Consider the following 26,929-nt stretch of genomic DNA (forward strand, 5'->3'; position numbering starts at 1 on the left):
AAAAAAGACCAGAATGGCAGAATGGGTGTTCCTCTATGGCATTGGCAACAGTGCTTGCCTTCTACTGTAAAGAACTAAATTAGTAGAGGTCACTGCCAGGGGTTCTGTTTACAAAGTGAGTGACAAAGACCTATTTATAGTGCAGATTGATTCAATAACAGCTGACAGCATGTATGTGTGAATGTGTGGTTCTCAGGTAAAATCTTACAGGAAGACAATGTCTCGTTGATAATAATTACAAATCAATATAATTGCATGCTTTTATTTCTTGTGACTGTCCAACTGATCATTCTGCATAATACATGATTTTATACATGAGTAATAAAAAATTAAGAGCCGTCTGTTAAAATTCTGCGCACAGCTCAACAGTATCTGCACCACAGAGACACTGTAGTTATTACTTCCCCCAGCAAGTTCACATGAGGCTGCTGCGTTCTGCCTAGCGACAGACAGACCACACTACAAGCTACTGAGCAGCCCTGGCTGTCAGACAAGCAAATGTTCTTGCACTTTATGCACATATTACATATCTATATTAAATGCTTTATCAAAAATCAAACCCATTGTTAAGGCTATAACAGATTAGGGTATTGCTATTGTACATGTGTTTTACACATTCCAGAAATCTTAAGAGTACAAAATGGAGTAAATAGCTCATGTTAAGATGTTCTTTTTGTATGACTGCTTTTGTTAATTTTTTTTTTACTGTGGCTTGCTAACCACATTCTCCCTCTCTGTGTGACAGGAAAAAAAGAATGCTGTTCATGATGTAGATTTTTCCCTGCTGGTTTAGAAAGGACGACGTGCAGTGAGGCAGTGCTAGAGAGTTAAGGTAAATAAAGGTCACGCAGCTGTCTGCTGCGTCGTTGGGAGACTCAGACCGGCACAGCAACACTGCAGCCATCCATTCCAGACCCGCACACACCTGGAATACAAACCAGCATCTAACAGTCCTGCTCAACAGGGCAGGCCACGTGCCCCGAGGCAGTCTACACATTCCCACACAGGGGCTGATTTAAAAAGTGAGCTGAATTACAATTCCCTAACATTTCAGTTGCATTTTTATTCACAATGATTTGTTTCGTTCCACTGAATATTGACATCATTCACACCAAGGTCATTCTAAAATTATAGTGTGCCCCTGTAGTTTAACTCCATTAAAGTTGTACTTGTCTAAAGAATTTAGCTACTTATGAATGCTCATTCAAAATACAAAGGTGCATGATACAGCACATTTCATACAGCCTCAAGTGCTTAACAGAAAATTATAACAGGGTGGTATCATCAACAAGATGCAAAAAGTGAAAATACAAAATGATGCTGGAAAAGACGATTTGTAAAAACAAGATTGAATACGACAAAAAATCTGAACAAAATATACTAAGTGCAAATAAAATGACACTAGTACAAATGAATGTAGAATGATTGTCAAACATTCAATGATAAAGCAGGATATACCAGAGTAATAAAAAGTCATTATATCAGTACCAAAGGCTAATGCTGCCTGTATTTCCCACCTGTATTCCCATTACCACGTGAACTCATGAATAATATAATTTCAAAGTCAGAATTAATTAAGACACGATTGGTGAATAATATGAGAGCTACTGTACTTCATGGAACTACACTCCTTTTCCCTGTGCAGTACTAATATCCAGGATGTTGAACTCTTCTATGACTCCTGGAAAGTCCTGCCATTTATTCACTTTCGGTCTGCTCTGGGTGCGACTGTTGACAAAGATAAAGCCCTCTGTTTTGAGGAGGGGCACTTCAGGAAGCCCCAGGTATGACCCCATGATGCCCCAGTCACGGTTGCAGTCTTTGCAGGCTATCTTGCGTTTCATTTCCATATCATCATATTTCTTTGGTTTCGGGTGCGGTGTGACATTGCAGAGGTCGATGAAATCTTTGTTGATGACGACCCGGTGAGCGTTCTGCACAGAAATGATACATCCAGTGTTACTCGTAAAAAAATCTCTCTACAAATATGCACAGACCGCACACCACTTTCTGCTGAGATATTTCTATTGATACATACCGATATTCTGATAATATCATTTTAAAATAACAGAGAAATTAAAAATCAAACAACAAAAATCATGTGTACTCTACCTTAATGACTCTGATATCTTTTGTATTGCATGCAAATTTTCGGCATTTTCCGCACAGCAGCACAAAGGGGTCCGTTTCCTGACTCCTGATTTGGGCCATCTGTCTCTCGATATCGTATGTTTTCTTCATGATTGTCTGCATTTTGTTCACCTGAATTATCAAATGGAAATGAATAAACCACTAGATGTGAGAATTAGGAGTCAGCTGATCAGATAGACCAATTTTGTGTATGTGAGCTGAAACCAAAATGCACGCTCACAACTTTCAGCTCATCAATCAAAAATGTTCTTTCTCTCTGTGGCCAGGTTTTACCACATTGTATTCAGGATAAGTTAATGCAAGTCATATTAGTCAGTTTCCCAGCTGATTATATCACATTATTTCAAATCTATGCAAGTTTTGTAAAATTGCATAGTTTCTCCCCAACCTGAACCCTGAACAAATAAGGTTTGGAATTGTAGCCAAAACTCTTCTCTGTTTCACAGTTGGACATATTTGTAGCCTCAATTTCAATTTGTTAGCAACCTGGCGAATGTTAGGCATGTAACAACTGGCACATTACATTACATTACATTATAGGCATTTAGCAGACGCTCTTATCCAGAGCAACGTACAACAAGTGCATAGGTTTCATGATGCACAGGCAGAGTGGACATATACCCCATTGCCACCTGAATCTAAACCATGGTTCTCTGGTTCTTGAGAGGGAAGAGGTTGTGCCTCTTGAGAATTACAAGGAAATAAGTACCAGCGCTACATAAAAGTTGACATTTATGTAAATTAATTTAATCATATGTACAATCTGGAAAGAAAACATTGCTGTACAAACAGCTACTTGAACTTTTCAGGTGATCAGAAATGTTTTAAGTGTCTAAAATATTCTTCCTTGCTCATAAAACTGTAAAGGCCAATTGAAAACATACAATAAAAGTTAATTAAAAATTAAAATTAAAATTAAAAATCCCTTCAAGAAGAAAAACGTTGCTTTGTAGTGTTCACTCTCCTCAAGCAATTAAAGTCCAGCCACGTCCTCATTATAGCAGATAAATGACTTTTCTTAGAGAAAAAGCCATTTAAACTGTGTCAAATTGTGTCATACATTTTTAATGCAATCATCTCAGCAATCTTGAACTTTTGCCGTGCCTGCCACCTGTGAACTAGAAATTCTTTAGCAGAAAATAAACCGAATTGCATCAATCTGTTTATTTAAAGATGCTTAATTTGCAGTTAAAATAAGCAAACATCAACATTGAGGAAAGTGTTCAGAGTCATGTCACAGCATGCTGCTTTTCTGCTTAGTAAAATGTCTGCCACTATGACTGATGGTCTTCTGCAGAGTGGACTGCAGCTTACCTTGGCCAGGAACTGGGTGTGGTCGATTCTCTGTATGCTCTTTATAGCATCATACATCATCTTCTCATGTATGATATTGATCTGCTCCTTAGTGGCACTTTCTGAGTTGCTGGTGATCAGGATGCAGAGGCTGTCCTTTGCTCTGCCACGGCCTGCGACACACAGGACATTGCCACCGCATTTTGAGAACCAATGCTCTACACCACTGAAAGAGCAAGCTTGATATGGTAAAAGTGCAACCCAATTGCACAAGAGCTCTATCATAATGTACCTCTGGTCTGCACCATTTTGATGACATTGCCCACGTAGTCATAGAGCAGTACCAGGTTGCAGCTGGCAATGTCGATGCCCTCGTCTGCCACAGAAGTGGCAATCAGCAGCTTGCTGCCACCTTCCTGAAAGGCGTCCAGGGCGGCTTTCTGATTGGACAGGGACATTCCTAGGACACACACACAAAGAATGCTTACAACACACTTCGGTAGGTCCTCCATACAGAACTCACTCATAAATATTTCTATAGGAGGAAGCCAATTCATGGACTGACAAAATAGCAGCCTTAGCTGTAAAGCCCTATTGTAAACCCCCTCCCTACTGTAATGTTAACATTCTTTCTTCTCAACAGCTCAACTTCCCAGTAAAGCTTAATTCTGCTTCTTGGGCTTCAGTCTTTTCCCAATAGTGTCTGTACAATCCTAACCCTAATGCATTACCTTCAACTTTGTCAGTTTTTCTACGTCCAATGAGAACCTTTGGTCTGAGATGAGTTAGAGTAGGTGTTTCCAAAACCCATTCTTTAATTGCCTAGCAAAAGAAAATTAAGATTCGGTAAGTAGTAATTATATACAATTAGGAAATATTCAATAGTTTTCAAATCCAGTGAACATTCCAGTCCTCAATTTCCTTAAGAGCTAGATGTCTTACTAAACAGCTAAAAATGTAAGACACGCATGCTTATATATGGGCTAATGCAGAGATTATTCTTGATGTATGGTACTATAGACAGTTGTCTGTACAAAAATAATTTCATTTGTTTTGTTGCTCCTGATTGATTGTCTCTGCAATGCACTGCCATTTTCTGGGAATCATAATGAAGGGGTCTCTGAAACATTGCTGTCTCAGATCACCTACTAAAGCTGTAATTGCTAAATGGGTCCGAGCAACACAAATGACAAAGGGAACTTTGAAATATAATGCAATGGGTCAAATGGGCATAGTAATGGGGGGCGGGGGGGCGATTGCTATTTTCATATTTTTCATAATGAACAAGATTCTGCAGCTTAAGCTTCTTGTCTGCTTGCCTGATGGTCTTAGATGCACATTATTCTAGTCATTTGACATGCATTGTCCAAAGAAACATGGTTCCAGAAAAAAAGAAAAAAAATCTAATAGGTCAAGAGCAGGTTCCATTAATAGGAGCTATGGGGATGGATCATTCACTGGTTTGATATATGTTCACTATATGTTCAAAGAGTGCACACCTCACCTCTGCTAGTGCCCTGGTCTTGACAAACAGGATGGTGCGAGTTTCAGGTTTGAACCTGTACTGCTCCTCAAAGACCAGCTGCAGCTCGGACAGCTTGGGATTGTCCATACCATTGTCATTCGCAACATTTTTCAACTTGGCCTTCTTCTCTGGAACAAAATTATGAATGAGACTTGCTGCAGTTACATTTCCTTGGTCTGCATACGAAAGTGTGTTCTATGTGTTAGAACAAGAGATACTGCAGGAGGAAAGCGTTCAGAAACAGAAAGTTACCTTCGAAATAGTTCACCAGTTTCTCATCAGTCTCATCGAAATATTCTGGATCCAAGTTGTCAAAATGCTCCTGCAGATATTTGAAAGCATCTTTTACCCGAGCGTCTTCTGATATGATCAGGCAGTCGTTGTATTTCTGTATAATGAAAAAACACAAGGCAAATATAATATTATAGTCTAAGAAAGGGAGAGATTGAGTAAAATCACGTTTTGGAGGTGGATTTGGGTCATGTGACCGTCTGTGGGTAAACGGGGTATGGTCGTACCCTAAGGTGCTCTGCACAGGTCACCAGCTTTCTGCAGACCTTTTTCTCTTCATCCTCATTGTCCAGCCTCAGAACCTTGCAGTTCCTCTGGACCTCCACAATCCATTGCTCATAAGACTGGCTCCCACGTGTGCTACGTGGGATCTTGGACAGGGAGTCTGGTGGATTTAAGGAGCCAAGATAATCACCCAAACAATGACAGAAAGCAAAAATTATGGGTGACCCTTCTATTAAAAATAATGCTGCCCTTACATTATAGCTATTCTTCTAATGTGATGCATGTAATGTATAGTGCCATATTGTGTTGAACCACATTAACCTATTAAATTACTCTGGGTATGCATGGCGCCTAAATACATAAATAACAAAATAAATGTGTGTATTTTGATTAAATTACTACATCAATACACAAAATAATTTCAACTAACAACCACCTGGGCCACCTGTTTGTCTCCACCATGTGACCTGCAGGGATTTAAACTTGTATTTCCACGGTCATCCTGATGGAGTGCCCATAGGCACTTCAATGGCACAGGTAAATGACAATTCATACAATGTGTTACTAATTGAGACATTTATAAACAATTAGTTGATCTAATTTGGGGAAAGTCGGGAAGAAAAGTGAACATGGATAGAAGTTTAAATGCAGGTCCACTCCTGGTCATGAAGAGCTGCAGGGTCTGCTGGCTATTGTTGTGACTCAGTACTTCAGTGCAGCGATTGATCAGTTAAAGCAGTCGATTACACAATTAACTCAGGCCGCCTGTTTTCTTGGGTCTGAATTTATCGCTGATCTTAAAAGAAAGACAAAAAAAACAAACAAATAAAAACAGCAGATCTGTGGTTCTACAGGACCAGGAGTGAGTATCACTGCAGTAAAAAGAAAAATGCATCCATATAAAGCAAGGGCATCCAATCTTATTCGAAAAAGGCCGGTGTAGGTGCAGATTTTTGTTTTAGCACAGCATTAAGACACTTGATTCTACTTAAGGTCTTAATTGAAGACCATGATTAGTTAATTAGTTGAATCATGATTTTTTTTTCTTTTTTAATTTACTTTTTTGTGCAAGTTAAATGTAATATAACTGCCTCCATTTTTAATGTGGGCATTTCTCACTGCTTTCAACAAAACCTATCATGCCGTTGTACAACATTTAATACTGAAAATATTCACTGCAACATGTCCACGGTAGTAATTGAACTCAATTTAACATGGGAGTGTCACTTGTGAACATCACTGTCAATCATTGTCTGTTCTTGATTAGTGCCAATTACTTCATCAACTTAGATTATTGAGGTGGTGCAAATGGAATAATTGTTTGAGAAGGGACTTGACAAAGAGGCTATCATGACCTCTAGCTGGCAGAGAACTGAATAGCATGTGAGAAAACGAGAGGAGACAGACTGGTGGCCTTACTTATGAGCAATAGGCCTAGCGACCAAACACTGAGACAGTGGTTTTGGAGCAATTCTTACCAATGTTGTAGGTATTGTTTGCAAGGGATTCTACATGGGCCATCAGTTCCAACACAATATCCATGAAAGGGTTGGCGACACGGCGCTTGGCAATTCTAGTATCTATGAAAGATATGTGAATATTCTCTTACACTGAAACCATGATCCGCACAAGAAGATACAATATATTTGTGACATCAAATAATATCACAAGAAACGATAACAGTATTCAACTGAGACTACAGTACTATCTTTAGTGGGCGATAAGATGTTTCCCTGCTGTCTGACCATTAAGAGGCTCATATGAATAATGGCAGCACAATGCAGTTTTAGACAGTAGATATACAGGCAGCAGATCAGTACTTGAATGGTGTAAGTTGCAACCCAACAGTGGGCTGACCTCTGACTCAATCTATTCCACCAGTATTGATAGAGTTACACGAACACATATAAATGCTGTTTCTGGCCAGGAAATCAATATATCACATAACTGTAATCTTTCTCTGATAAGTGACAAGCAAGAAGGCCACAGTAACATATTCTGAAGTAGTAATTACATCAATACAGACACACTCACAGAAGGCCAGAATGTTGAATGAATAAGCTGGCAGTGCTTAAAGGAAATGCATAACCAGGAGATAATGAGCTGCACTGTACCTTTATCTGGAACAAAGACATGGGAACTAAGCTCTCCCTCATTCTGTCTCACAGTGGAGATGGTGTCAGTGTCCAGGTTGGCACACAACTGGTAGATGTGCTCTCTGGCATCCCGCTCATTCTTGGACTTGCCCACTCCAACAGAGGCTGTCAGACCCACAATCTGAAGAGTGGTGTACAGGTATGTTCATGTAGAGGGATGTTGTATCACGGGTAGTCGAGGCTTATTTTTTTACTCAAAATGCTTATAGGTTAAATGATAATACTTTGACATACTTGCAGATGTTTTTATGATTGCTGAAATGTACCTCACCATTCTTTTTTAATATTTATGGAGCATGACATAGACTTCTGCTTAACCCAGGAAGACATGGTTATCTAGTTCGGACTCTTCAGTAAGCTACCTGTGGGAGTGGTGTTGGTTCATGACCCAGCTTGATGTCCAAGTACATCTTCATGATTGCATTATAGGCGTGGTTCTTCATGGTGTGGTGGCATTCATCAAAGAAAATGAGGGTGAATGTTGAGAGTCCAGGGATTGTTCCATCTTGAAGGTTAATCTCAAGAAGCTTTGGTGTCATCACTATGATCTCACAAGTCTCCACTGAAACACGGATAGCTATTGGGTTGGCATCGTCCCCAAAATGACCGGTCACTCCAACGCTAATACAACAGACAAATATCAGGGTTTAAACAAAGATCTCCAACCAGACCCATTTTCACATATTACAAATTCAACTGGTTTTCACTGGGTTTTTAAGCAGGGCATGCCTGCCACCTGCTGGATACATAGAACATCGACACAATCTTACATCCAACATACTTAACTGTACACAGTGCAGGACCCTTAAGTTGTAATCATACCTTTCATACAGACATGTTTTTTGTTACATATCAACATGAATCATAGGAGTCACAGGTGAGATAAAATGGCTAAAAATGGGGCAGGCCTTACTCTGTGTTCTCAAAGTACTTTTGAAACATTTCCATCTGCTGTTGGCACAGTGGGATAGTGTTGGCCAGGAACACTACTTTCCGCCCCCTCTCCTCTGTGCTCTGCTCCAAGTGATGCCTGCAGATCTCCATGGCAACCATCGTTTTCCCTGAGCCTGAGCCAAGACAAAGTGTTCTTGGTCTCATTGGCCAGACAAAGTGACAGACCGAGTTCTTTGAATCATCTGGAAATCTGTATTTGGAATGTCTCGGCTCAGAAAGTCTACCACATGGATTGTACCTCTGATGTTAGCCCAAATTACAGCATGTGTTTCAATAGGATGGAACTGGTGCACAGGAATGTTTTAAGAACCACTGAATTGACGTGACAGTAACTTGTCTCAAACACATACTGTTTCATATAAAATTAGGAAAGTGCTTTCACATGCTATAATCCCACCTGTTGGAGCACATATAATAGTGTTCTTGCCCTTCAGAGCTGGTTCAGCTAATTCTAGTTGGTAGTTTCGCAGTGCCACAGAAGAAGGCGCATCATAGTTTGATGTTGGTTGGCACCCATCTTTTCCAGCATCTGAAACAGACAATATAAAAACATACAATGCACCTATGCAACCCTGGTCAGAATTCAGATATATCCAAGGAATGACTACACTGGAGTTACAGGACAGTATTTGGCAAACATGGATAAAATTACCTGCACTGGCAAAGAGATTGGAGGGACCTGCTTCCTCGCTGAAAGAAATTTCCATTTCCTCCAATGCCTCTTCCTTGCCATCAACACCTGAAATAAGAAAAGGAGGGAGGGGGGGAGGGATCAACCTTAATAGCTGCCTGGGGATCAACACAGGCATCACATGCAAACTAGCGGGCAAATAATTTACCACTTTGCTCAGATGCATTGCCATTCTGGTCATCCAGAACATTCACCACTTGATCAAATCTACCCTTCCTCAGGGCATCCAGGAAGCAACTGTACCACCGGGGATTATCTGTTCTGAGCAGGAAATCCAGCAGTGTATGAGTTCCACGCACCATTCCCTTCAGTTCAGTTATCTGAAAAGGTGAGAAGAAAAAAGGGCATGTGACTTCTTAAACATGGACAGGTACTCTTTTATGGTACGACCTAGACGTAGCAGGCTAATGGCCTTGTTAACAGCTTCAGCAGCAGTCCACCACTTGGGTGTCAAACCCATGACCTTTGGGTTACAGGCTGTGCTCCTTAACTGTTGCAGTAATGCTGCTGACACAAAACTTTCCCACTGTTAATGTATTGAGTGTGAAGCTCTGTGACTGAATCTCACTCACCCGCTCAACCCTCTCCCTCTGGGATGGCAGCAGTACCTCATGCATGTATGGCAGAATGTCCAGGGGCTTTAGCTGATTCGCCAGCATGACCCTGAGCTTCCTCACCTCCTCTTTGTGAATTGCTGCCTTCTCTATGTCAGCAAAGTCATTGGATTCAATGGCTTCAGCAAGGGTAGAGTAACCTGGAAACACAAGCAGTGGAAATCACAGAAGTTACAGCAATTGTTGGCAAACCAAGAGATGACATTGGACAGTATCAAAATTACAGTTATGGCTATTTAACCTTGAAATATATACAATGGACATTGTAAACTTCACTGTTGGTAGAAAATGGAGCGAACAAGCCAATGAAGGAAAACAATCCGAAGGAAGATGAACAAACAACACAAATAAGAAGAAATTCCATTTAATGAAATCTATTGACTGGGAAAATAGTTTTAAGTACGCCAAACAAACTATAGTAACTCAGTTACTTCGGAAATCCTTGTAACAAGTGTAGTGTTTAATTTGACAGGTTATAATTCCAATGGAAAATGTAGAATATACAGCAAGTTATTTTTAATCATCTTTGTCATTAAATTCACCCCAATCCCTTATATAGCCAGCAGCCATACCACCATGCACTCTGCTCCTGCCACCTGGCTGAAGCTAAGCAAGTGTGGGCTTAGTTAGTACTTGGATGGGAGACCTGAGTTGCTGCTGGAAGTGGTGTTGGTGGGCCAGCAGGGGGCAATCTTCCCTCTGGTCAAATAAACCCCAATGCCCCAGTGCAGTGACGGGGACACTGTTCTGTAGGAGATGCCCTCTTTCAGATGAGACGTTAAACCGAGGTCCTGACTCACTGTGGTCATTAAAGATCCCATGACACTATTCGCAAACAGTAGGGGGTTCCCTGGTGTCCTGGCTAAAATCCCAGCTCTGGCTCTTGCAAAAACTTGCCACCTAATCATCCCCTGATTTAATTGGCTAAAAAAATGTTCTCTCCCTCCAGTGGAGCTGCTCAGTGGCCAACAACACAGGATTGTGGTTGTACTGGGCAGCTCCCAGGTGTGAATGTGTATGAGTGTGAAGCAGGGCGTTGCTGCAGCGTGCTCAGCGAACCTGCCCTGGGTAAATAAAGGCTACATAAAAAATAAAAATATGATTCACCATATTGATCCCATCTTCTCTTTTTGGAAGCCACCGATATAAAACCATGAACCTGGTAATATGGCTGGAATTATTTGAATTGTTCCAATGGTTCTTTCAGAATAAGGATGGGTGGATGTATACCTGCATTGCTGAAGCCATCCAGGAGCATGCGAAACCAGCCTTGGGTCTCTGGGAGGTCATAAATCAATGACATCATCAGAGTGGCTGCCTCGGTCAGGCCCTTTTGGTCCTCTACGGTCTGGATTTGACCCTCATGGTCTGCAAATACAGATTATCGATGATCATATTACAATTTTGATTATAATGCTGTGGCTAACAACAATAACTGCTAAGGCTAAAGCCTAATAGCGGTGAAGATGAGGTACAGCGTGTGCTCTGACGTAGCGGTGGTTGGTGAGCTGAAAATTGGTTGAGCAGAAAACTTTTTTTAAACTGCTCATTGGTCTCAACTTGTTTTCATTCATTTTCCTTGATTATCAAGCATGCCATCATGAAATGACTGAAAATAGGTTCAAACCAACAATCAGTTTAGGCTAAGTTTTCTGGCCCACCAATTTTCACCTCATCAACTGCCACTGTTCTGATCTACCTATAAAAGAATACATGTGAAAAGAACATAACATAACTGCAGGGGTTCTGAATTCATTGTTTGAAAGATTTTCCAACCCCCCAAACATAAAGATGCCTAAAACCCGTATGCAGATAAGTTTCAGTTAAAATTTATTTATTTATTTATTTATTTATTTGTTTGTTTGTTTGTTTTAACTAATTCACATAGAGATATAATGATATTTGGTGGAAATGCATTCTCTCCTGTTTACCTCTGTAAAAGGTCAAGGGCATACAATAAATGAATTTTAGGAGGGAGTGGGAGGAGATGCTAAGGTTATAAATACTGCAAAGGACTGAAGGCTAGAGTTACACTGGGGTTATGCAATGAGGGACAAAAGGATAGAGATACTTTTGCATCTGTTAACGGTAAAGAGTACCAGAATAAGTTAAAATTATGTGTGATTGACAAAGTTCCACATTGGGTGGAAAGTGCAACTGGACTAACAGGGAAATATTGACAATGTGCACTGTCAGGTTCATTCGTCTACTGTATAAATTATCCAAATAAATTTAAGTGCCAAAATCACAATTGTTTTATACAGATGTGGCTCAATAGTGGCCAAATGACAAAGACAATTCCCAAAAACTCACAGGAGGTTGACAACTGACGAGTGTCAGTACCTGTCTAAAACATTCTATTTAACCTATTCATATCCATGACCATAGACGTGCTTCGATTACGTGAGACGTGGCGTGTGCATATATATGGTATATATGGATACGTACATACATGCATAATGATAACCTTAATCGGCCACCATAATCTCCAACATAAAGTGGTTGTAATGGTTCTGCTGATGCTGCTGTTAGATGGAAATATACACAACAAACTACTTAAAAATGCTCAATATAACGGAAGTATGTCTGACTCACCATTCAGAAATTCAACCAGGGGTAGTATACATGATGGCTGGATAATATTTGTGATATATGTCTGATATTGCCGTAGAACGTCCTTATTCGTCATCTTCTACGGATGAGTGTAAACTCGCACTTCGGCGACGCGATCTATTACCCGGTTCAGTTTCGTTTCCCAGCAATCTGTTCAGCCCAGGGTAGGTAACTTTCGTTTCAACGAAACGAAACACGGAAGCAAAGAAAAAAAAGTGCTTCAGAATAGACAGTGAATCCCTTGATATTTGATGTGATATCAGACATTGTGTTTGTTGCCCATTGATGGTTACGCCCATCACATAAAAATAACTTGATTTTGTTTCTAGGGGAACTGGTGTGTGTTTGTTCTGTCGTTCATTTTGTTTTTTGTTTGCTGAATAAACTGTATGTGCCGCTTTAGTCAGTCATTAAAAAAATAAATAAAAAAGTACTGTTTATGTTGCTATGACAAAAAATAAATAAATAAATTACCAAACAAGCAAAACTGGATTTAACTCGTGTAGTACATGAGAGATGTCAACACAGATAGTTTGAAAGTTGAATATTAACTTGGTATGGCTGTACTGTTCAGGCCTATCTCATTCAGCACTAAGCATGACACACATAAGTGAGGCTAGTTAATAGAGAATGGTAACCACAGCTTTTGAAAATAGATAACTGTGTACAAATTAAATGCTTAGCAACAGTTTATTCATGACACAATACTGACTAAGAATCTGTTATATAAACCATTAATATTACATTGTTTAAAGTGAAGCAAATATAGATTCAGTATTGTACAGTAAAATAAACCTATGATTACATACGTATACACGATTACTCGTACAGTCGATTTGAAATTTGGCCACAATATTTTCAGGGAAGCAAGACCGGAGTGGATAATTCACAGCTCATTCACAAACTCACAGAGAGTTATTAGAAGGTGCATTTCTGTGCTTGCAGGGCAGCACATTACTGCATGGAATAACACTTTCTCCTCACCGCAAGATGGTGACAAGTTGGAATCCTGACCGAGGGCCTTTCTGGTTTCTCTGGTTCTCTGGTTTCCGCCCACTCTCCAAAGACATGCAGTAGGCTAATTGAGAGTCTGTAGGTATGAAAGTGAGAGTGAATTGTCCTGCTTCTCATTCATTGCATGCTGGGATAGGCTCCAGAGTCCTCCCTCATGACCCTGAGCAGGAACAAGCAGTTTAAGAAAATGGATGGTTGTATGAATGGATTTCTAAGATTGCCATGGTAGCCTCTATACATCCAATATTAGCTGAAGAAAGAGGACCACTGCCTGAGATATTAGCTTTATAGAAAACAACCTTCCTTCCACTCTTTAGAGATTTATAAACTTAGGGGTTAGGTTCTAACAGCGCAGATGTGAGCACAATGCCTAAATACTCTAGAAAGCATGATATGAGACTCTTCTCCATCTGTGTGTCTCTTTACACTAATGTAGGAAAGTGTATACTTACGAGAGGGCCACAGCAATTTCTCATAGTCATCTTCCAGGCCTCCAGACGACGTAGTCTCCACATATGACACACAGTGCAACTCAACACCATTTGAGCTGGAGGACACATACCTCAAAACAAAGAAGCTGTCAGTCTCCCTGGCCCAGAGAGGCACTTAAGGTGCTCTAGCCATGATTGGACCTCAGACTTTTCTGATGGAGAGTGTCCAGAACAATTGATTTTGGCTTTTCTTTCTCCAGCATTGATGGCCTGCTAATGCAGAATGCATTTAGTTTTCCGTCTAATATCTCAAACAGGCAGACATTGGACTGACTTCTTACACGTTGAAAAGCTTAGCAGATGATTGTGTTACTAATGTACATGTGGTATGAAATATTGAGTGACCTGACCTGTTACTAGGCTATAAAGACTAAACTGTGCCTGTATGCAAGTGATCGCATTCCAAATGTAAGCAAACAAATTCTGGTTTCAGGTTACTATTGTGAAAAAGAATAAAGATGTTGTGAAACTCAGGAATATTTAGTGGTTGTTTTAACAAATTATAAATGATAAGAAATATTTTCTATTGAGAGGTGCTGTAGTAGAGTGAGATATTTCTTATTTCTGATTCAAAATATGACACAATGTTTTAAATTAAATATTAAGGACTGAGGAGGGAAAAAAAACACTTTTAAGGAAACATTTACGTTAGTTTGCAGCTGCTTCATGTTGCTTGTTGCTCGTTGATATTGTGCAGGCTGTCTTGATTTTTGGTATGGTCAGCTAAATCACTGTTTCACTTCCTCAGTCCTGGGGAACCACTGCATTTGTTGTTTTTTTGTCAAAGGCAATCTCTTGATCAATGAAGGTTTTTGACAACATGTTTAAGGTCTACCACAATTGTATGGTTAATCATATTTTAACACAATGCTGGTTTATCTCGTTGTAATTTGGTGTCAGCAAACACTTGCATTATACATATATTATACAATTACATACATACATGTTTGCCAGTTTTAGATATCAGAGGGGTAATGGTCAATTCCCTCTACCTATACATTTTCAGTTCCATTTTTTTCCACAGTTCCAATTTCAGAAAAGAAAAATCATTTTATGGGTTTTTCATACCAGCGTGTGCTATGTTTCCCTCTGGATAAATTTCAGCTATATCCATGACAACTTATGATTACATAATATATTTTGGCGAGAAATTTAGATGTTTAAGTATTGACAGAGGCATCTTTCCACAAGGTGTCACTGGAGAGCCATGTAAAAATGGGAATTTCTAAGGCCAGCCTGTGAACAGTTCCCTCAGATGTGATGTAACTTAGATATATAATAGATACAACATTATTGCCTCAAGGAGAAATTTCTCTTGAACGCTCCAGGGTTGCTGTTGGTCTCATAGCATTTTAAAATTTTACAAAACACAACTCACTCCGAAAATGTTGTGCATTATTTTGCAATGTCCACAGGAGAATTACTGAGAACCATAGAACCTGGATTTAAATTTATGGATCGCACTAAGGTTTTCTATGCAAATGGTACATTCTACATTCTAAGAATAAAGAATGTATGACCTGTAATTCTGACCATATAATTTATTTATCATCATGTCCATGAAATTTGTACTATGTCGGAAAAACTTCAATAAAAGTAAAACACATTTAACAGAACAAAATTAGCATCAAGAGAAGTGATGTTGTGGCATCAATATCATTTTACAGATAAAAAAAAATCAAGCAAAAGACCTTAAATGTACAGATATTGACAAATTAAAGTTCAATCGTAGAGAGGGAGATATGGAAAAATAACTTTTAAAACTGGAAGCTAGATGGATATATAAACTGAACTGTCTAAAAATTAAATGAACTGTCTATAAATGAAAAATTGCTCATCTGTAATGTAAAAATTGTTTTCTATTATATTTGAACTGTAATGTATTGTTTTACATGTATAAATTGAAGATACAATCCCTCCCCCCTGTTGATATGTTAAATGTAAGGCTATTTTCTCACTACGGAATGATATACTACTTATATATTGTATATTGGTCTTAACATCTGATTTTTCACTGCACTGAAATTATTGCGACTGCCCCTTTAAAAACAATTCAATGAAGACCGTTAATTGTTTTCAATTAAACACAGGTGATCTGCACATAGAGGCCTCCCAGTGTCATTTGTAATTTTTACTGAAGAAAGCTAATACTAAAACATCGGTCTTCATCTTCATTAAAACTTAATGCATATATATATATATATATATGCAAAGCAAGGGTTAAACAGAGAGGAAAATAAATAATTATGTTAATAGTAATAAATTAATTAGGTGTGTGATAGCATATTTGCAGACAGAAGAGAGCAGTTGTATTGTGTCCACGTGTGTGTGTGCGTATTTGTGCATATGAGGAGGGGTCGTAGGTTGGAGATAAAATGAAAAGGAGAGGGGGGTAAAAAGAGATCTGTAATGGTCCAATGCTTGGTACAGGGGTGTCCTTACTCAAGACATTTTGTTCTCCTCGAGGCAATTGTTTCAGTTAAAGTATTAGTTCAGCTGTAGAGTTAGCCTTTAAATAATAAAATTGCCTTGGGTAGCAGAGCTCTAGTTTATGCACATTTTATGTTTTATGCTTATTGTAATGTAAACAAAATATTACTTTCAGTTGAAGTAAAAATAAAAAAATAAAAAAATGAGGTGGACATTTTTCATTTAAGGTATCATTTTAAAAAGCCAAAACAAAAATGTAGACAACACATACTGGAATGGTGAATTATTATCATCAAAAAAAGGACAGTGTTCAAATTAGTGATAAAAAAAGTCCTAAACACGTATTGGAAAACGTGAAAAGGAAGATCCATTTCATATAATTCTTTGTCTCATTTGTATTTGTCATTTGTATTTGTCATATCCATAAAGGATCACTATAGGAAAAATGTTTTTTTTTTATGACGCAGTGAAATAATTCTACGTGAACTAAGCGTTGTATTCATTATTTGAGTGGCATTAAAAATGTAGAAGCATTTTTACACATACCTTTCACTGAGTCAGACTGATGTTTTTAAAATTTACTTATTACTCATACATGGCCGTGGGAACAGAGTTTAGAGAAGGGGTGCCCCACCCTGTTCCTAGAGATCTACCGTGCTGTAGGTTTTCACTCCAGCCCTTACAAAGCATATATTATTCAACAGCTAGAGTACTTGTTCAGCTGCTAATTTATAGAATCAGGTGTGCCAAAATAGGGATGATGATAGATCTCCAAAAAAAGGGTTGGGCAGCCCTGACTTAGAGATTACAAATGTCTATTGATACTCTCAGCTGCAAGTTCTCTTCACTACCAAATGACTTTCAGAATATCTGAATGACTACTACTTATTATTTCCATTAAATTAACTCACAAATTAATAGTCAGATCTGAACTATGGCTATTACAGATGATCAGTTCTGCACGGTTACTTTAATTACAACACATTCACTTCCGTTTTGCTGCTCAGCCATTGCCATTTTCAGGATATTGTGGTGGAAGGGTAGGTTACACAATATGTAAATCAGACCCCAGTGCAGCTTGATCCTGTCCCATTTCACGCATAAAAATCCTTTTTTGATGCCAGCATGGAACTCACAAGCGATTAAATATCACTTATCTAACCCACAGAGCTCTACTTCTGTCCAGTAGCATTTCTTCTCTCTGAAATATCATCGGTGTTCTTTGCATTTATGGTGTCAGCAATGAAATGTAATGGCTATTTTTTTTTTTTTTTTTCAAAGAAAGGGATTCAATTTGTACCTGTAAAAAGATATGTGTGCATAAAGCTGCACAAAGTGGGCACCATATTACATCCATGTGCAGTCTTTTCTGTCATTAAAGGAAGTGTAATTACATACTTTAAATCCAATTTGAGTCTTCTTGTCTCGGTGGGGTTATCAGGTGGATTTAAAGGGACTGGTTTACACCTAATGATTAAGATGAGGGGAGATAATCACTGAGATCAATTGTTTAATCCATCCATCCATTTTGATATGGCATATTCACTATCACTTTAAAATAGTGTTTCAGTCACAGTATCATGGCAAATTAAACAACTCCACATGTCACACATTATTGTATTAGGCTTAGATCAGGAATACCTTCTATTGAATTCAGTTTTATTGCAAACTTAGACTAGCCTTTCCACTGCCACACTCTTTTTCAAATTGCCAGGGTAAGTTTTCTCTTACTGTACATTTGATCCTTTCCACCGTAAACAGAGCCCCACAGAGATGCAGAACAATTTTATTAGCAGCAGACAGAATAAAAAGATGAAAATGAAATGTCATTAAGCAAATAATCCTCATCCACATTTTCAGTGTAAACATTCATTGCCATGTCTCTAAAAAAAACTTTTTATAAAGTACTCTCAGGTAACTTGGTCTTCAGCTCTGGAACCCCATTCAGATTCAATGTAATTAATATTTTAATGTATTTTTCAGACACATGCTGAATTTGAATTTGTAGTGATTTATATCACATTATCATTGATATGGCAGCTGCAATTTTCTGAAGGTTGAGAGTTTTCTCATCTCAGACACACTTTAATTCTGGGCTGTTCATTTTTGAACCAAGGACTGATCTTCCAGCTCCTCCATCAAATGCTCTTATTTTCTGTTACTAATATTCTTATAGAAAGATTGCAGATTTTCGTAATAAAACAACACCTTACAACTGGAAGGCAATTCCCAATTACTCTAGACAGAATTTGTGATGCTTTCCTCAAAAGTTCATTTTTATGCACCTCTTTGAGTGCTTAAGCACACATGCATTTTAGTATAATTTGGGGAAGAACTCTTATAAGCCCACTAGGGTTTCTTTCCTCTCCCGCACAACTGTCTTGTATTTTAAGTATGATGTTGGTATCTTTTTATGTCTTTTATTGTGTTTTTGTGCAAATATATGAATCAAATCAAGTCATATTCTGTAAATACCATATAAACCACTGGCAACTCATTTTCCCATCAGACAGCATCTCTGTCATTAGAAAACAATATGCCACTCTATTATTTCCCCTTTCAAGAGATAATATTACACTTTTCTGCACTGACAGGTCCAAATATCTCCTTACCTCAGTTTATACACTGCAGCACAACAGCAGACAATCAGACTCCATCCACCGTTGACAGGTATTACAGATATTATCTTCCTTGGCTGTGCTTTTAATGGATAGGTTACAGACAGAGCAGGCTGACAGCTGACATGATGTTTTGTGATACAATGGGTGGTTACCAAGCAAAGGCCATTTAGACGAGGAGATTACGTGCCTGTGATTCAGTGATTTGTCTGTGTGAGACATACGAGCTGCCCTGCATACTGCCTTATGCTATTCCAGTTGTCCTATATTATCATTTCAAAGTGAAGTACTTGAAGCTGGATTAATCTGTTCTGGTGTATTTGTTTGTTGTGATCTTGTGTGTGGGCCTAGCACGCTCAGTGTCTTTGTACGCTACCCTAACCTGTATAGCTATGTCACTCGATTTTATTTATTAAAGGTTGAATCTTTGGGAGACTGAAACCCAGGGAAGACCTCTGATCTCCTCACACATTTGCCAAGCAAACTGGTTTATGCATTTTTCCTCAAAGAGAACAGTAGATCATATTTTACCTTTTTACAGAGTCTGAGATGAGGCCAATGGCAGAGAGCATTACAGTAACAATTTTGAGCATGAGCTAGAGAATATGATACACAGTATTTGAAGTGTTCTACTCAGATTTTCTTTCCCACCTAGGAGTTAAAAAAATTAGCACCTCCTGCCAAAAAATTAGATGTTATCCTAATGAAGAGAGCTGCCTTTGACAGGCAATGTCCTGCCTGAAGAAACAGACTTCCTAAAACTTATTAAATTAATAAGAGCGTCTGCTAAAAATGTCTGTAATGTAATAATGCCAGTCATGAGCCAGTATCTGCTGTCACACACCCAGTGACCATGAAACGGTTTATTTCCGTAAGTGTATTATAATGGAACAAAGAAAACCATGTGGACAACATTTTGCTTTATTAGTATGCCTGCTACTTTCCATGACTGCATCGAGTCATAATCTTGATGTCAAGCGAGTGCTCTTTACTGGCAAGACCTGCTCAACTCCCTCAATGGATATTAAATCTCTCCTTTCTGGCCATACCCAGATAATTGGGAGGTTTCATGTCAGAATATGTAGGGAGCCAGAAAACAGGAAGAGGGTGGTCTGGGGTCTTGAAAGCAACATATGGCATATATAGCACACCAAATATAGCAGTAAACAGCGATTCAATTTAGAAGAAAAAAAATCTAATTATTCTGTAACAAAACATAATTCTCTATTTAAAGCAGTGATAGGATGAATGTAGAAGAAATGTGCTTTTTGTGGGACTGCACAATTCACCTGACCTGCTTGTATACGACCTTATAATCACTTATCTAGACTACTGTAGTTTTGCTGGCTGGCTTACCAGCCTGTGCCCTCAGGCCACTACAACTTGTCCAGCATACTGCTGTCCACCTGATCTTAAACCTGCTGAAATTTCACACGTGCTAAGCCACGTTTGAACACTGCAAATGGTATTTGCCATATCATATCTCCAGACAATGATCACACCAAACACTCACCCAGACCCCTCCGATCAGCATCGTATCTCCACCTGGCTGTCCCATCCCTTCAGGCTGCCGGCAGCCACTATTAATCTCTGCCCTCATTCAAAGATGTTGAAACGACTTTCCCCAATCAGTCAGGAAGACAGATTCGTTGGCTATGTGATGTGAAAATATCTCACAATATACCTTTTAAAGTACGCCTCAATGTCTCTGTTTAATTACACCTGAAAGTATATCTCAATGGCTCAATAAAAACAACAACTCTACACGAAAGAATCGTCAAACATCTGGCATAAAGGCTGTGAGTGCAGGCTACTGTACTTTTGCGCATCTATTTACTTCAGCATGCGTAGATCTGTGAACTCCTATGCATTCAATTTTGAATGCATATTTCGAGGAAAAGGCAATGAAATCATCAGCTAATTCTAAACTTTTATTCTGCATGTAGAAACTGATGTGATTTCTCATTTATTCGGGTAATTGTATATAGCTGTTGAACATAAAATTTAATCCTCACCAAAATGTTCAGCCTTATTACACACAAGTTATGCAGAGTACTGCTTTACGTTTACATTCACATGGTACCCGATTCATATAACAGATTTGAGTAATTCGTCAACTTCATGTTGTCTCGTGGGCTAACGAGAGCCAATATAGGCGTTTGTGTTCGTTCGGCTTTCTTTGGGTTGTCTGGGCGGTGCTAGCATGTAGATGTGGGCCGGGTGTTCCGGTCATGCGTGAAGGGTATTGTTGAATTTGCAGCTGATCACATCAAACTGAAGTGATCTGATTTTCCTTTTTATGTGAGTTCTATGTTGTGCGTGTGTAATGTCAAAGCGGCAGATATCACTTGGAGCCGTTCGAAAAAGAAGGCTGTACAACGAAGTTAGCCTACTGTAAGCCTCATCCGAAACTTACGTAAACTCCATGCAGCTGCACACACCGCCGCGTTACTAGCTAGAATCTGTCCCGCACTTTTGCAGTCGTTATTGTACTTGTGCGTCCGTGACTTGTACCGTAGCATTTTTCATGCTGTTGCTTGACCAAGGTGGCGAGAGGATTGCAAGCTGAGGCCCAGTTTCCCGGCAAGTGGGCAAGTCTAGCTCTATTTTTCAGCTGAGCACCCGAGTGCATCACTACAGAGACCTGGATGGATGGGTATGGGGAAAAGTGGATTTTGCTATCCCGGGGCTGATCGCCTCATAAACGCAGCATCAATTTGCCTAGTGTCGCTTGCTTTGATCTCCTGGGTAGAAAAAGGTAAGAACATCTCTGTTGACGTTACGCTTGTGCTTTGTTGGCAAATTTTCCCGTTCCACGAAAACTTAAAAACTTATATTTGCCTTAGTAACTCGAAACCTTGGATAAGGCTTCTGATCTATCTAACATTCCTGCAAGCTAATGCTCCACTGTCTTTATCAAGTCTAAATCAAGTCTTTATGTTTACCTGAAATTACCTAACTTTGGTGATGGGACTTCGGAGGCAGTACTTTATGTTTGTGTCCATGCACAATTAATTAAGTGTTAATTCAACATTCAGCAGTATCTGGGATATAGGGATAACACACACTCTTTTAGAATTTACTCTGTTAGAGCTGATTTCACACTGAAAAGTGTTTGTGTTTATGTGTTCTATCCGTGGTTTCAGTAGGTTATTATATTTATGTTACATTTTGCACTCTCTTTTTTGGAGAATGAGGATCTATTTAAGTCACAACAAACAAAATCCCGGTCAGTGTACTTAAATTTATTTATTTATTTATTTATTTATTTATTTATTTGTTTATTTATTTATTTATTTTTATTTATTTTTTTGACACGCACATCAGACCTTTCCCCTTGTCCTGAGTTATCTTCCTGGCACTTTCACACTAGCTAGTTTAACACCATTAATGAAGCATAGTGCATCTCTTAGAACAGCGGAAGAATTGGCACTTCTCTTACAGAATTCAGGCAAACAAACTGCAGCTGTCACAATGTCTGTGAGAGAATACCAGTTAAACCCAGTTCAGTCAAGGCTGGTGAAGAGGGAGACACTAATGTAAAACACGAATATGCACTTGAGGGTGATCTAATTATACTCGGTGTAATGGTGAAAAACACGTTTTTTTTTTCCCCCTCCTCTTACTCTGTTGCTTGATTAACGTGGTTCATGCTTCAGAAATAGAAGTAGTCTGGTCAGAGAACACAGTACATTCTTAATGCAAAAAGGTTGGGTTTGAACAGAGCAGTCCTTTCATCCCTCTCTCCCTCGGTTCTAAAGGGGCCCGGTCAGTGTGCCAGAGTGAAATTTCAAGATGTGGAATTTTGTCAGGGCAGTGAGGTCAAGGATCCCGGTGCTTACTAAGGGAGTTCATTTTAACAGCTGCGTAGCAGGCAGAATGTGGAGGTTTTTATTTTGTTTTTCAAACCTTGATTGTGTGAAATGAATCGCCTGCTCATCTGTGCACATTCAATGGAAAGCAGGGTGTCTATCTTTCTCATGGTGACGCAGGCTCATAGATTGAGGAATGAAAAAGTTTTATGCTATAAAATACGTACATTTGTATTCTTCGTATTACTCTTTTCCTGGAAAGAAAGAACAATGTCTTCATGTCTGTTTGAGTCTTCCTCATTTTTTGAGTGTTCTGTACCAATGAGTAATTATGGAAATAATAAGTTTAACACATGTATGTAAACACAACACTCAAATGGCATTGCTTTTATCATGTTACAGTAGTTTACATAGTTCTGTTTGTGAGAGTCTGTTCTGTTCAAACAGTAGCCTATGTGTGTATTGAGTGGTTAAAAAATTTGAGCTGTCACATAAGTGACCCGATAGCTAGGCAAGGTTGTTAATCGTTCTTTGAAATGATTCAATATCAGATTAATATGAGAATCTATTAGCTAGCTAAACTTAAACAGAGCCGTGAGTTGGTAATGTTTTGCATCACCAAATGTCAGGACATGCACAGGACATGTGTTGATTGCTGTGCTATCAGTATTAAGACCAAGCCTCCCTGAAATGAACAAAACTCATGGAGAGCATAAATTCTTCCAAGTACATAACCTGCTAATGTCAAGCTATGATAGCAGTGACTGAGAGGCATTTTAGCCAATGAAATCATGTTTCTAATCGTGTAGGCTATAGGTTGTTACGCTTGCATATAAGGACAGGCATTTTTTCTTCTGTGTAAATGAACCATAGCCTTTTTAGTATGCTTGCTGTGAACATTGCGCACTGGGGGGGGAAAAAAGCTCTGGTGAATTTATACATAATAAGGTAGTATTACATATTGATTTTTTTTTTCTGCTTCCCAGGGGAGTGCCAAGCACAATACTCTCAGTGCCACATTCAGAAGTGCACCACAAGCTTTGTCTCCCTCACCTCCCTCCTCAACCCGTCCCTGCATGGCTTTGACACTGAGTTCTGCAAGGCGCTCCGGGCCTACTCCGCCTGCACCCAGCACACATCCAGGAGCTGCCGCGGCAACCTGGTGTTCCACTCGGCCACGCTGGGCATCAGCGACCTCATGACCCAGCGCAACTGCTCCAGGGACGGGCCTACCTCCGCCACCCGCCTGGAGGCCCCTACAGAGCCCTGTGACTACCACAGCCGCCAGCATGGCTCGGGGGCAAGAGAGGGTTCTCACCCCGGCTACCTCTTCTGTGGCCTCTTTGGGGATCCCCACCTTAGGACCTTTAAGGATGACTTTCAAACCTGTAAGGTTGAGGGAGCATGGCCCCTCATTGACAACAACTACCTGTCAGTGCAGGTAACAAACATTCCTGTTGTAGCAGGTTCCCATGCCACAGCAACCATTAAGGTGAGTCATTCCTTTAAATGCCAGCCTCTTTAATAGTTTTTAAGGGTGGATCTAATATAACTTCATCATTGAACAAATCATATTTACGACCTTAACTATTAAAGCCAGTATACTGAGGTATTTACCTACACACTTTGACTTTGATTATCAAGTTAATGGAGTAGTAGCATTACTTTGGCTGCCTTTGCCTGTGGGATGAATCCAGTGGGGGTTTCTGTGATGAGACAGGTCTGCTTTACTGGTACAGTATCTCTCACTGATTCTTTGCTGCAGCTCATGGGCTGGAAGTTAAAGGGTTTTTTTGGATGCAAAAAATGTAATGCCTGCCTGTGTCCCATTGAATGTTGTGAAGCCCAGTGGGAAGCTGTCTGCACTCTGCTGTTTCCGAGGGCAACGTGGAATTACTGACTGAAATCCTCAGTCCTACAGGACATCTCTGGTCCCTTTGCATACATCCACAGTCCACAAAGAGCTTGCTCTGTATGATCCTATGCCCTTCTCAGTTGCTGTCTTCTGTCTAGATCTGACAGGGTCTATGACTGGGCCTTATGGGTGTATGCAGCGGTTATACGTCCCTCTTTGTGGTGTCCAGCTGATAAAACCGATCAAGAGAAAGGCTAGGAATCCTTGATTTTGTGCACACTGGTATTCTGCATGGGATGTAAGGAGTCGTTAGACTTCTTTATGAAGCTTATTCATGGAATCTTGTTGAGCACTTTATATTTAGGCTTTGATATGATGGCTGGCTCTTGTGGAAACAATAACCCTTTTGACACTTGCAGCCTTATCTTTATAGAGATTTTTATTGTAAAAAGTAGTCCGTCTCTGTTACTAATATGAAAACTTTGATGTGTATTCTATTTTTCAAATCGATCCAGGAAACATGGGTTTATAGTAATTCTACAATCTGCAGGTCTTCCATAAAACATGCAGCCACACTAAAAATTTGCTTCCACAATTCATCTATTTTATCAAATTGTAAAAATTCTTCCTTGGAAATGAGGATTGAGGATTATGTTCTCTGAGGAAGATTGTTCTCAACGATTTCCAGTGGCCTATTGATGTCCAATAAATGTGTGCTAAATCATTGTGAAGGGAGTCCCCCACTTCCTTGAACACCATATGAACAACCATTTAAAAAATACACGGATGATTATATAAGTCCATTATTTCAAATTTTTCTTCAGATCACGATGATATTCAAACCACACCAGGACTGCACGGACCAGAAGGTGTACCAGGCTCAGACAGACGACCTGCCGGCCGCTTTTATGGATGGCACAGTGAGTGGGGGCGGCAGCAATGGCCACAGCCTCTGGATTGTGGAAAAGGCAGCTGGGCGGCACGTGGAGGTCCGCGCGGGTTACATTGGAACCACGGTGATCGTGCGGCAGCTGGGTCGCTACCTGACGCTGGCGGCCCGCGTGCCCAGGGAGGTGGCCATGGCCTTCGACGAGAGCCAGGACCTGCAGCTCTGCGTGAACGGCTGCCCCTCGGCCGAGCGCATCGACCAGGGCGGGCGCCTCCCCCTGCCGGAACGGAGTCCTCGCTGGGCCGGCCCCCAGCACCAGTATCGGCAGCTGCACCCCGGGGCCAATCGGGGCCTCGTGGCGGCCCCACGTAGCAGCGTCACCTTGGAAGCCGCCGTGATGGCGTGCCAGGTGCAGCTGGAGGTCAAGGACATCTACTTCCATTCCTGCGTGTTTGACCTCCTCACCACCGGAGACAGCGACTTCATCTCTGCTGCCTACAATGCCTTAAAGGATATGGAGACACTCCACCCTATGAGGGATCGCTGGCAGATTTTCCCCAGGTCCTACTCCCCTGGTCCTAGTCATCTCCACCACAGACTATTTCTCCTCTGCTCTCTCTTTTTTATGTTTTTGTTTGACTTTCTAAAGTGAACTTTATAATAAATGATATTGCCGTAATGTATTGAAAAACCTATATATATATATATATATATACACACACACACACGATGGCTGCTTAATTAGATCAACCTATCTTTTACCGAGTTGGTCACCATTTTGCCTCTAGAACAGCTGAATTCTTTGCAGCATGGATTCAACAAGGTGTTGGGAACATTCATTTTTCATTTTGTATAGGCTTACAAAACAGCATCACACAGTCCCTTCAGATTTTTATGCTATGAACCTGCCATTCCACCTCATCCCAAAAGTGCTGTATTGGATTAAGATCTGGGGACTATGCAGGTCATTGGAGTAAACTGAAGTCCCTGTCATGTTCATGGAACCATGGAGAACAACCTGCTTGATCCCCACCAGTCTGGCTTCAGGCCTGGCCACTCGACTGAGACTGCACTCCTCTCGGTCAGTGAGTCACTCCATGCCGCACGAGCAGCCTCCCTCTCCTCTGTCCTGATTCTTCTAGACCTCTCCGCTGCATTTGACACTGTGGAGTCACTGTATTTGCTGTTTGGAGGAGCCGGCTGTTAGGGGGCAGGTGTACTTCATAAAGTGCCCACTGGGTGTATGTACTGTGCAAATGAACAGACAATCTTGGAAAAAGACACATCCTGTCCGTAAATGCTATGTT

The 26,929-nt window shown here is 40.0% G+C and overlaps 2 protein-coding genes across 2 annotated transcripts; one reads left to right on the plus strand and one right to left on the minus strand.

The window, feature by feature from the left end:
* Positions 1 to 246: 246 nt before the first annotated feature.
* On the minus strand, positions 247 to 12,665 carry LOC135239301 (antiviral innate immune response receptor RIG-I-like). The gene is made up of 18 exons (XM_064307870.1): positions 12,496 to 12,665; positions 11,131 to 11,268; positions 9,859 to 10,040; positions 9,435 to 9,606; positions 9,248 to 9,334; positions 8,993 to 9,124; positions 8,555 to 8,708; positions 8,004 to 8,262; positions 7,600 to 7,762; positions 6,964 to 7,065; positions 5,488 to 5,645; positions 5,222 to 5,357; positions 4,949 to 5,097; positions 4,176 to 4,266; positions 3,737 to 3,904; positions 3,466 to 3,617; positions 2,113 to 2,262; positions 247 to 1,934 (listed from the first exon to the last, which is right to left on the minus strand). Exons 1-18 carry the CDS (start codon positions 12,587 to 12,589, stop codon positions 1,623 to 1,625), a joined length of 2,799 nt encoding a protein of 932 aa, XP_064163940.1. The 5' UTR covers positions 12,590 to 12,665; the 3' UTR covers positions 247 to 1,622.
* An 8,586-nt stretch (positions 12,666 to 21,251) lies between these two features.
* LOC135239675 (repulsive guidance molecule B-like) lies at positions 21,252 to 26,305 on the plus strand. The gene is made up of 4 exons (XM_064308519.1): positions 21,252 to 21,367; positions 21,681 to 21,824; positions 23,865 to 24,370; positions 25,558 to 26,305. The coding sequence occupies exons 2-4, from the start codon at positions 21,719 to 21,721 to the stop codon at positions 26,272 to 26,274; spliced, it is 1,329 nt and encodes a 442-aa protein (XP_064164589.1). The 5' UTR covers positions 21,252 to 21,367; positions 21,681 to 21,718; the 3' UTR covers positions 26,275 to 26,305.
* The last annotated feature ends 624 nt before the right edge of the window (positions 26,306 to 26,929 follow it).

Source organism: Anguilla rostrata, chromosome 14, assembly GCF_018555375.3.
Source record: "Anguilla rostrata isolate EN2019 chromosome 14, ASM1855537v3, whole genome shotgun sequence".
Taxonomy (NCBI): Eukaryota; Metazoa; Chordata; class Actinopteri; order Anguilliformes; family Anguillidae; genus Anguilla; species Anguilla rostrata.

Bases quoted from the DNA above. Each gene is read 5' to 3' on its own strand.
- LOC135239301 (XM_064307870.1), bottom strand. From the start codon at position 12,589: ATGACGAATAAGGACGTTCTACGGCAATATCAGACATATATCACAAAT. The intron at 7,066-7,599 runs GTACAGTGCAGC...TATCTTTCATAG, and splicing joins TGTCTTTGTTCCAGATAAAG to ATACTAGAATTGCCAAGCGC. The intron at 5,358-5,487 runs GTACGACCATAC...TTCATTATACAG, and splicing joins CCTGTGCAGAGCACCTTAGG to AAATACAACGACTGCCTGAT.
- LOC135239675 (XM_064308519.1), top strand. From the start codon at position 21,719: ATGGGTATGGGGAAAAGTGGATTTTGCTATCCCGGGGCTGATCGCCTC. The intron at 21,825-23,864 runs GTAAGAACATCT...TCTGCTTCCCAG, and splicing joins GATCTCCTGGGTAGAAAAAG to GGGAGTGCCAAGCACAATAC. The intron at 24,371-25,557 runs GTGAGTCATTCC...ATTTTTCTTCAG, and splicing joins ATGCCACAGCAACCATTAAG to ATCACGATGATATTCAAACC.